The sequence below is a fragment of the Bubalus bubalis genome, chromosome 5 (genome assembly GCF_019923935.1).
Source record: "Bubalus bubalis isolate 160015118507 breed Murrah chromosome 5, NDDB_SH_1, whole genome shotgun sequence".
NCBI lineage: Eukaryota > Metazoa > Chordata > Mammalia > Artiodactyla > Bovidae > Bubalus > Bubalus bubalis.
In genome coordinates, this window is record NC_059161.1 from 14,075,967 (window position 1) to 14,088,214 (window position 12,248).

A 12,248-nucleotide genomic window follows, 5' to 3' on the forward strand; every position below is an offset into this window, starting at 1 on the left:
TTGACAGCAACAATCACATTTATGTATATATCAATCCAGATTCTTGTCCTCCTAGCATAATTATGAATGTCTTCTATTTGTTTGTTATTTTGCTTGCACAGCTGTACTTCTGAATCTTGTGATAAACCCTGCTTGAGGTAAACAGAGTTTTTGGGAAAATCTCCTGTGTCTAGTTACATTATTATCTCCAGAGCGAGGAATTTGCACAATGAAATAAGCATATCAACCCATTCACATTCTCTCATGCTCATTAGTGGAACTGATTCAACAGCCAGGTTCTGAGATCAGCATTTCCTTTCAAGGCTCTTTTGATAAATTGATAATGAACCTAACAGTCAGTGAGGGAAATTAAAGTGATGGAAAAAGGCCACTGGATCATTTACTTCTGCTGCTGTTGGACTCAAAATCCTATGATGCTGCCAAAACTGAAGTCTTATAAATGTCCATGGTCTCAGTAAAAATTAAAATTCCCACAGGGAGCATGTGAGTAGCTGACTCTAGGTAATGGGACCTGCAAGGGTTTAGGGAAAGGTAATTATCTGATCTCTTTTGTTTTCCACTTTCTTTGTTTAAAAAAAGTTTTTATGGGGATATAGTTGATTTACAATGTTGTATTAGTTTCAGGTATACAGCAAAGTGAATCAGTTATACATATATATATTTATATTTATCTTTTTTAGATTCTTAGATCATTTCTCATGTAGGTTATTACAGAGTATTGAATAAAATTCCCTGTCATATACAGTAGGTCTTTACAAGTCATCTATTTTATGTATAGTAGCATGTATATGTCAATTCCAATCTTCCAATTTATCTCTCCCTTTCCCTTATTGCCTGATAACCATAAATTGGTTTTCCAGCAATTCCACTACTGGATATATACCCTGAGAAAACCATAATTCAAAACAATACATATACCACAGTATTCATTGCTGCACTATTTACAGTAGCCTGGACATGGAAACAAACTGCTGCTGCTGCTGCTGCTGCTAAGTCACTTCAGTCGTGTCTGACTCTGTGCGACCCCAGAGACGGCAGCCCACCAGGCTCCCCCGTCCCTGGGATTCTCCAGGCAAGAACACTGGAGTGGGTTGCCATTTTCTTCTCCAATGCATGAAAGTGAAAAGTGAAAGTGAAGTCGCTCAGTCGTGTCCGACTCTTAGCGACCTCATGGACTGCCGCCTACCATGCTCCTCCTTCCTGGGATTTTCCAGGCAAGAGTACTGGAGTCGGGGGCCATCGCCTTCTCCGATGGAAACAAACTAAGTGTCCGTCAATAGATGAATGGATAAAGAAGATGTGGTACATATATACAATGGAATATTACTGAGCCATAAAAAAGAATGAAATTGGGTCATTTGTTGAGACATGGACAAACCTAGCGTCTGTCACACAGAGTGAAGTCAGTCAGAAAGAGAAAAACAAATATTGTAAATTAACACATGAACGAGAAATCTAGAAAATGTACAGATGGACCTAGTTTCAGGGCAGGAATAGAGACACAGATGTAGAGAATGAACTGTAGACCTGGGGCTGGGGGGAAGGGAAGGGTGAGATGAATTGGAGGACTAGGTTTTACACATCTACACTGCTCTGTGCACAATAGACAGCTAGTGGGAACCCGCAGTATAGCAGGGAGCAGAGTTCAGAGCTCTGTGATGAGTCTGGGGTCGCACAGAGGCGGATACAACTGAAGCGACGCAGCAGCAGCAGCCAGGCTTCCTGCCCACTTTTTGTCCTACTGTTTTCTTAACTAGCTGGCTATTGCTATTGATAGGTTTAAGTAGATCGCATGCTGGCTTCCTCAAGGGTAACATTTTGTTTTTGAAGCAAACTAAGAAATGAAGAAACAAAGATACATCCTCTCTGCTTTCATGTAGACATAAAAAAGATGGACCGCTGATTGAAATTTTCATTCCACTGAATTCATTTATACAAACACCAATCTTGATATGTAATATATAAAATTCCTCCCCCAATTTTTGCCATTGTAGATTGAAACCGGTTTTTGGTATTCTTCAGTTTTGTCTTTTTTGGGTCTTTATATTTTATTGTTAATGAGAAAAGGCTGCAGCAGCTAGACCTATGCTATTTTTAACCAGAAAATTCTTGCTAATTACATTTCATAAAACTACTACCAAAACTTTAAAGCCTGGATGTTTAACTTTTAGAAGTATTACAGATAAAAGTTTCCAAACAGATCTGTGGAGGCAGAGCAAGATAAATGAGGTTATAAATTAAGCTACTGATTCTCCTGTAAGCAAGAAAAATATTCCTAGTGTGTATTCAATCCAAGTAGCTATTATATCTTTTAAGCTTTCTTGAACTATTTTTGATTTATTCTTTTTAAAACATGTAACTCCATAAAAGTGAAATTAATTTACAATTTATGTTTCAGTGTCAATGGTTGGCAAGCATCTTATATTCTCATGAATTATAATTCTAGGTACAGCATTTTATTTCATCAACTATCCACTGCTTTTCAATAATGTATTCAAGCAGAAAATAATCAGAGGGCATAATAATAGCTAGAGTCTTATTTTTAATAGTGCTATCAAATTCTAGAATATAGTTTTGTTAGATTTTTAAAATCTAATTTTTCACTCAAACTCAAGATCAACTACACAGGCCATAAAATATTGCCTTTAAACAGATTTACACCACTAGAGATTATACATAGGGGCTTTCCTGGTAGTTCAGACGTAAAGAATCTGCCTGCAATGTGGAAGACCCAGGTTCGATCCCTGGAACAGGAAAATCTCCTGGAGAAGGGCCTGGCAATCCATTCCAGTATTCTTGCCTAGAGAATCCCACGGACACAGCAGCCTTGTGGGCCACAATCCATGGCATCACAAAGAGTTGGACATGACCGAAGTGACTTAGCATGCATGCAGGCAGAGATTATACAAGCTAACCAGTAATCATATAATGACATATGTTTTTTGTATTTATATTTTGTATATTTTATGACATCTAACCTCAGAACTTAAATTGTTAGGTTATAATAAATCTATTTACCAGAAAGAAGATAAAAGTTTTAGTGTTTCCTTTAAAAAATATGCATTTCTATGTCATAGGTTCATACTTTAGAATAGATTCAAATATTGTTTTGGAAAATGTTGTCCATGAAACCACCTGAGAGGTCAGTTATAAATGCAGATCTCCAGGCCCTAACCCAGGCCTATGAAATCAGAATCTCTGGGCATGAAATAAGAAATCTGCTTTTTAAAAAGTTCCTCCGAAAAGTCTTCATTCATAAATGTTTGAGAACCACTGTTCAAATTGACTGAGCAATACTAAAGTACTAAACAGTTGACCTGGAGAAACAAGGAGGGCTCTGATTCTTTTAAAATCCCATTGTAACAGAACATCAGGGAAAGAACCAAGGTCATATTTCAGAAGTCCATTACCATGTATCCTATCTGAAATAATCAGTTTGGTAAAAAAAATAGTTCCAAAACTCTAGTAACTAAAGTTACTACTTGGATTGACTCAAATATTTAATCCGTTTACCACATGGAAATGCAGTGAACCATTTACAAAAGCAACATTCCCCCAGAGGTTTCAGCAGATCAACTATCTAATGAAAGACGCACAGTCATATAGTTGGATTGCAGTGTATATCTCAAATACCAGTGTGAAAACCAGAATCAGATGTCAAGCATTTTATTAAGTCTCATGGTAATTTCACTTTGTTTTTTTTGCCATTAATAGCATTCCAAGAAACTCGGTGGTAACTTTCTTAAACAACAACATTATAACCAAGTGAGGCATGTTATAAAGTTATTTCTAGTACCATAACCAAGTAGCCAGACCTGATTCTGAGACAATCAGTCACCCACATCAAGGATTTGAAATAAAATACTCTCCTAAGGCAGCAACTGAACCTTTCAGCTGAACAGTATAAAACTGCCAATAGTAAGTTGCTCATTACATTAAGACTCTAGAGACATTTAGAAGCCAAATAGGATTCTACTGAAAGAGATACTTGGGAATAGCTTCTGATCTTCATTTGTTAGTCTGGAATAACATACATATTTAGTAGCAATTAGAAGGCAATGGCAACCGACTCTAGTACTCTTGCCTGGAAAATCCCATGGGCGGAGGAGCCTGGTAGGCTGCAGTCCATGGGGTCACTAAGAGTCGGACACGACTGAGCGACTTCACTTTCACTTTTCACTTTCATACATTGGGGAAGGAAATGGCAACCCACTCCAGTGTTCTTGCCTGGAGAATCCCAGGGACGGGGGAGCCTGGTGGGCTGCCGTCTATGGGGTCGCACAGAGTGGGACACGACTGAAGTGACTTAGCAGCAGCAGCAGCAGACCACATTGACTTCCCTGCTGGTCCAGGGGTTAAGACTTTGCCTTCCATGGCTGGGAGTGTGGGTTCAATCCCTGGTGCTTTGAGCTATTTGAACATCTTAGTCTATATAGACAATTAAGATTGGTTTATCATTAGCTTCTTTGTGTGTGTGTGTCTGCATATGTGTCTAAGATAAATAAGGTAAAAACAGCTCTGTTAAAGTTTCAATAAAATTTCACCTTGATAGGAAACATCTTAAAACTTAATTAAAACCATAAAAGTAAATTAAATATGCAAATAATGCACTCAGATTGGGAACTTTGCTTTTTATTTTTTACCAATTAAAAGGTTTTTTTTTTCAAGTTCACAAAATAGATAAGAAATTTTAAAACTATTAAATCATCCAGAGACTATTTCTATTTCTACTCCCTTAAAATAAAGGTCTTCAATTACTAGGATTAACTGTGTTTAAGGTCAACTATGCTGCTGCTGCTGCCGCTAAGCTGCTCCTGTCGTGTCCAACTCTGTGCGACCCCACAGATGGCAGCCCACCAGGCTCTGCCGTCCCTGGGGTTCTCCAGGCAAGAACACTGGAGTGGGTTGCCATTTCCTTCTCCAATGCATGAAAGTGAAAAGTCAAAGTGAAGTCGTTCAGTCGTGTCAGACTCTTTGCAACCCCATGGACTGCAGCCTACCAGGCTCCTCTGCCCATGGGATTTTGTTTTAGTTTCCAGCTTAGTCACTTTCACACCCTCAAGGTCCACAAGCATTCTATTCTTCAACACTGTAATTGTTTGGGCCGATACCCTCAGATGGACAATTTAAGGGAATAGAGATCAAAGAAGGAAAACAGAAAGACACCATGACTCAGAAGTCACTGTCAGGACGTACCTTGCACTGTGAGGAAAACGGCCTGAGTTGATGATCCTCCTTCGTTGGAAACAACACAGCGATACTCTCCTGCATCACTGAATTTCACACTCCTGAGCTCCAGGGAAAAGTTAGCCAAGATCCTCATTCCTGCTGGATCTGTCAGCCTGACATCTCGGTCATTCCTCTGCCAGGTTAGATTGTAACCCACTGCACTGACGACAAGGCACGTCAGAACTGCTGTTTCTCCAGGAGTGACGGTAACATTACTAGGCACTTGGATGACTGGCGGGGGCTCTGTGGGAAATGAGAAGATTCCAGTTGAAAGATCCAGAAGTCATTTTACTCACTCATAGAGGTGGCTTAAAATTTTAATGAGAATGTATTGAATATCTGGTAGGAAAGACTGGTAGGAAAGATGCAGTACAACAGAACTTATTCATTAATACAAATGGGGTGATCAAGAGGGCTTCCCTTGTGGCTCAGCTGGTAAAGAATCTGCCTGCAATGTGGGAGACCTGGATTCGATCCCTGGGTTGGGAAGATCCCCTGGAGAAGGGAAAGGCTACCTACTCCAGTATTCTGGCCTGGAGAATTCCATTATCATCTAGTTGAAAAATGCTTTAAATGCATGTTTACATACCACAGTACACTAAAAGTCAAATCTATAAATTACAGCTGTGAGCATCAAAGAGGCATGGCAAAAAGATATGACTACGCTGATTTAGTACTGCAGAATCTGTCAAATTTTGAAGAAAATAACCATTTATGGATTTTTAAATTTAAAACCATTTATTTAGGGTTTTAAAGAAAACAGCACATGAAGGATGGGAGATATGGCAAAGATACAATGGCATCAGCTTTAAAGAGATTATCACCTCATTAAGACACAGTGCAACAGCAGAGTAAAATGAATATTCCCTCAGAGAAGCAGCAGAATATTTAAGAAATTCAAGTTAACAGTAGGGATAGACTTTTAATAAAAATATACACACAGGACCAAGTACACAAAAGGCATTGAGTGATGCATGCTCATTTCAGATGTGGTCAAAAGCCATTTACCAATTAAATATTTAACCAGCATTTCTAGAGAAAATCACATATTGCTCTAGTTAGGTTTGAGGATAAACCTAAATGCCCCTGTAAAGCTCACTCCGCCCAAAAGCTTTAAAATAACCTGCCATACCAAGACATTATTGAGCAATCACAGCAATAAAAAACTAGCTGGGAAGCCATGTGTCTGTTTCAGTTGAAATGTGAAAGAAGATCAGATATTCAAGATCCAACTTTACTCAAAACTGTATATAAGTACAGATGAATATCTTAAGCCTAAAATAAAACCTGGAAATAATATGCCCAAAACAGAGATAACCATAGTGGTTATCTCTGAGAGAAGGAAATATGTATATTTTTTCATATTTTCCTTTATAATTTATTTTTGTTTTCCAAACATTTTTAGACGAATATATGCTATTTTAAATTATTTTAAAAATCTGTAATTTTTACCATTCTGCTATGTTTTTAAAACCTCTTATGAAAAGTTAATGAATCAGTTGGAGAGAGTATAAGAGAAAGGTCTGACTGAATTCTAGTTAGATTTGACAAATAAAATGCAGGATGCTTTGCTAAATTTGAATTTTAGATTAACACCGAATATTATTTTATAATATATATTTTATATATTATTATATAATAATATATAATATTTTTGTATCTCTCATGAAATATTTTGAGACATTTATATGAAAGTCACATGTAAGTGGGCATCCTATTTTTACCTGCTGAATCTGGTAAACATAGGCTGCCTAATTTTATCCCATTTTACCTGGATGACCCTAGAAAAGGCAATATATTCACAATGTTTCCCTACCTGAAAAATGAAATGATTAAATTGGTTAATCCAGAAGACCCTTCTAGCACCAAGGTTCTATGATTGTAACATACAAGATAGTATGGACCAAAGACCCAGAAGTGAGCATTTGTGAATACGTGTTAACACTCATCAAAATCTTCCTGAAGACCACAAAATGTGTTGTGTAACTTCCTTTGTTGTTGTTGTTCTTTTTAAACAACCTTCTTCAGTTAGACTAGGGATGTTTAGAAACTGTAAATCCTGTATTATCAGCATACAGGGGATGCCAGGTGCTCACCCAGATCCTTCTCAAGAACCTAGGCACTCATTTCCCTAACTGCTCTTGCTTGTTGACTACTGAGCTCAGAGCCACGGGAGCTGACGTGCTCGGTCAGGCTCCCTTTCCACTGCAGCCCACTTCTGGTAACCACTTTATGAAGGAAAAACACACAGCTCTCTTGCCTCAATTCAAGGTCATCCCAGCATCAAAGCCCCCTGTAGGATCCGCTGAGGCCTCTGTTGTGATTGCATCACGATGTAATTTCTTCCACTCCTTCACGGGTGCTCTTCCCTAGAAAACTCCCTGATAACTTTCTCGCTTGCATAATCTGCCTTAGAGTCTATTTCCTCTTCAAATATATATTCAAGTATGTCAAACACCAGTTTTCTACTAATATCCAGGGGTAAAAGAGCTCTTAAACATGACATCCAATACCACTGCTGCATAAATATCTGGAGATGATAAACATCATGCACACCGAAATATTTATGCATACGTCAATAAATTGGGTGGTGATGGGAGAGATGATGGAGGAGAATGACAGCAGTTTACAGAAGAGTCTAAGATAACAAATTACTGGAAATAGCCTGGTCCCGAGAGGATGAGGGGTAGTCATTCCTAAGTGAAAGAATGGCTGAGGCTAAGATTAGGGAACCAGAAATGGAATCTCAAAACTGAGAAAGAATGATAAGTATGGGCCTTGTGACATTAAGTGAGGCTCACTAGACTGAAAGTCAGGAGGCCAGGAATCTACTTCTCACCACCGACCCACATCATCAGAAATGGGGCACCTGCCTGCTCTGGATTTCACTTTCTTTAGCTACAAAGTGATGAGGTGGTACAATATTATTTCCATGTCTTACCCTGTTCTAAAAGAGTATCCTGTAATTACAATTTAAGATTGCCTGACAAGTATTCTGTAATCAATTTTACATAAGGCCAAAATTTTGGTACTGAATATGTGTGTGTGTGTGTGTGTTGGGAGAGGGACATTGTGCTAATAAATAAATTCAGTAGAGAAAATTAATATAACTTTGTACTAGTACTAAAGTACCAAATGCCATGTGTAAAGAGTTTTTCCTGCTTCTGCAGTTCCGTTCATTAGTTTCTATATGTTTATATGCAATAAACAAGAAGTATAATTCTTTTTACACCCATTTTGCACTTAAAATTATCAATATCAATATTTCCAATGAACCAAAAATCCTAAAAATTGTTGGCTAGAAGAAAATGCTGAAGATATTCAAGTAACATATTGGTAGAACTTTAATTTTCCTTGAAACATTTCTCAGGTGCTGTGTGACTTTATAAAATAATGTCCACAGTGACACCAGTAAAACATCACCATCCCATCACACTGTGCTTCCCAACACTCTTGTCAAAATATAACATCTAATTATCCTAGGTATAAACAACTGATTCTCTTGTGCTAGTCAGTAGCAACAGTAGGATGGCTGAGCCAGGGCCTGGATGGAAGTTTAAGGCTGGTAGGTTAAAAGAAAATAAAAGTTTAGAAAGAAATGTCCACTCTTTCAAGTCCAAAGGGGTACTTCCTTGCTTCTTCTATTTTTATAGGCATTGCCATATCATTCATACTTCTGCCTCCTCTTTGATGATTAAGCAATGGGACACAATTCCTGAAAATTGGCTGTGGCATAGTACAACTTCCCAGTGATACCATGGATGGGCTGGCACAGATTAACACTACAAGGGCACGGGTAGTGTGTATATTCAGAAGTTACTGATACCATAGGGCCAAATTCTTAGAAGTCAGTTCACAAGTCGTTTCTGGCACTTCCCAGTTACTTATGCGAGACGCCTGAGTCCACTCACTGAAATCTCTTTTCCCTGTTGTCCTTCTCTTAATTAATATTGCTGGGAAAAAAACTCAAGTGCTCAAGTGTTTGTTTTCCCAGAAGCTGAGGAATGTTGACATGATTCCATGCTTTTCGTAATTACTGGAGATGAAAAAAATGAATAGTTTATGATGTATGTCAACTTGCTAAATCGTTTCAGAAGACAAACTTTATTTTTCTAAGAATAAGAGAATACAAATAATTTACTGCAAGAAGAACAGGCTTGCATGCCTCAGTTTAAAAGTTCAGCTTGAACTTACCGATAATAAACGTAAACTCTGGGCTTCTAAATAGTCCTACAGTTACAAAGCTTCTTTTGTCTTAAATTTTTCCAAGAAAATGCACCTCTGACTTTTCAGATGCAAACTGACAGTTGAGACATTGTTATAAGAAAGCTCCACGGGCACCTTTAGGTCGGAATAGGGTTACTATTAAACATACATCAACCCTAGGCTATGAGGCAGGCAGAAAATGACTGAGTCAAAATTTCTAATAAATTCTAGATATATGTTGAGTAGGTAGCTTAATCTTGATCACTGATAATATATGGTAGTTGTTTTGGTTTCTAAAGAATTCTGGGAGATTGGAGGAAAAAAATGATAATATAATGAGAGCCTTGTCTATTTATAGGAAACTTACTATTTAAATATGAATTAATTAGCATGACTTCTGTCACTCTCAATACCAATATTGTAATCACTGAGGTCCTGTGTTTTTGAATGTGACACTGACTGTCTTCAACTCAGATGTCAGAAGCCATTCACAAAAGCACTTTGCATATTATAAACATGGGAAGAGAAAGGGAAAGTTGAACCTTGCTATTCTAAAATGGATCTCTCCCTTGTTTTCTCAAAGGAGAATGCCATATGGGGATTTCAAAATATTAAACCCCTACAATAATAATAACAACAACAATTTTAAAAACTCATGTCTATTAGTTGTTTCCATGTGCCTGATTCTATCCTGTGCTAAACATATACTCTGTCACTTAATCCTCATAATTTCTCCATGAAAAAAGAGACTATTGCTGCTATTATAATCATTTTACAGTGGGGAAACCAAGGCACTGAGTTCTTAGGTAACTGGTCCAAGGCAGGTCATACAAGTTAACACACGGCGAAGTCTGGTTAACAAACATCCCATTTGCATACCTGCACGGAATATGAGGCAACTGCCGAGGAGTTAGTGATAATTACCTGACACGTCGAAGAACGTCCGTGCTCGTCCGGTCCCTGCAGTACTGGCAGCAGCGCACTCATAGGAGCCTTCGTCAGACAGAGTGACCTCTTCAATATCCCAGGTCACGTTGGCAGATTCTCTGCGGTAAGAAAATAGAACCATGCTTAGTTACCACAAAAACAAGGCCAGGCTGAAGCAGTGATTCCGCTCTTTGTTTTATTCATTCAAATGAACAAAGAAAACAGTTTAAAGAAAGTAAATTGATTAAACTGCAGATTTCTTTGTAGCTTAAAACAATACACCTCTTATATTTTAAATAGAAAGTGAAGCTTCTCTAATCTGAGCAAAAAACAAAGACAGTAACTTTGGTTTTGTTTTTTTTTCTATTGATCTTCCTAGGTTCTAACAAGAGAAATCATTTCCAAATGTGAGAACAGCGTTAAAGAGGCTGTGGATAGACGAATGAACCTTTTTTACTGAGAAAATATCATGGAGACATCTTTGATTTTTCTCAAAAGTCATGTCAAAAAAACTGCCAATAATTTTACCACTTTTAATTTTCACTTTTCTCACATTCATGTGTCTATTTTGACTATTATTTTTTGATCAGGCCTCTACCTTTGCTGTTTAGAAATACAGTCTGTGCCTGTCAAATTATGGAGACTATAAATTTCTTTAGGAAAATATTCTCTGACTAGGCCAAAATAATTAAATAAATAAGATTTTTTAAAATTGGCAGAAAAGCACTCCTTAAATCTTCTCTCCTTCCCTTCTCTTTTCAAGTTTTTGGTCATTTTCAGTGGGATTTAGCCAAAGCAACTGAACCAGGTAATTAACAAGTATGAAGGTAGAAAACAGAATTTTTGGTTCTCAAAAAGATAAATTCTCTTAAACTTTCTTATGTATAAGCTCCACATAAGACTATATACCATATCTGGTTCAATACATGTATACAATGAGTTAAAAAAAAAAAAAAGATCAGTTTTATAATCAAAGTTGTCATTTAGGTAAAACAAATCTTTTTCCTACATTATATATTCACTCATTTAATAAACATATATACTCTGCCCTCTAGCAGGGCTTCCCTGGTAGCTCAGATGGCAAAGAATTTGCCTGCAATGTGGGAGACCCAGGTTCAAGCCCTGGGTTGGGAAGATCTCCTGGAGAAGGACCTGGCAACCCATTCCAGTATTCTTGCTTGGAAAATCCCATGGACAGAGGAGCCTGGTGAGCTACAGTAAAGTGGGCTTTGCAACATGGGGTTACAAAGAGTTGGACACGACTGAAGCAACTTAGCACACATGTCCTCTAATACTTCAATTTGTTACTCATCTTCTGGAAATGTCTTAGTAATAGCCATTTAATTCTTATTTAAAAGATTCTGATAACCTATAAAAAAGCATTATATTGTTCTAAAATATGATTGTCATAAATACTTTCATATTTTTTCTTATAATCATCCATAGATATTTACAACATATTTTAAACATTCAAGATATGGATAAAATGACCCACTGCAGAGTCAAAATACTTTCCACTGAAGCTGAAAATGTACAATAGTCCTCACAGTAACTCCAGAGCCCTCCCAATTCAAATGAATGGTAGTCACTATAAAGAATTCATTGGGCTCTTAATGTACATTTACCACTAACCTGTATTTAAAAGAAAGTCAAAACACAGGTTCCTGCCATCAGGAAAGTGAGAAAGTAAGCAAGGTGACCATTCCATATATTTTAGTAACTGAGAATATGTACTTCAGTTAATACTGTTTCCTTTCGCATGTGTCTCTGCATTGGGTGTCAGTGGTCCTTACTGCCACATTGAGAAGAAAATGAAGTATGACTTACTCTTTGCTGCGCTGATCACCTAAGATGCATCTTGAATGCTTTAAAGCAGTATACTAAGC

General features: G+C 37.5%; 1 protein-coding gene across 6 annotated transcripts in view; it reads right to left on the bottom strand.

The window, feature by feature from the left end:
• HMCN1 (hemicentin 1) overlaps positions 1 to 12,248 on the bottom strand; it is a 546,437-nt gene that overhangs the window by 313,698 nt on the left and 220,491 nt on the right. For 5 of the 6 annotated variants that reach the window (XM_044942718.2, XM_044942717.2, XM_044942719.2 and 2 more), the window contains exons 10-11: positions 10,360 to 10,481; positions 5,197 to 5,472 (exon numbers count right to left, since the gene is read on the bottom strand). In XM_044942718.2, coding sequence (XP_044798653.2) covers positions 5,197 to 5,472; positions 10,360 to 10,481 — 398 coding nt within the window. Of the gene's footprint in view, positions 1 to 5,196; positions 5,473 to 10,359; positions 10,482 to 12,248 lie in introns of those variants that run through there. The other variant, XM_044942720.2, reaches the window with a different exon arrangement.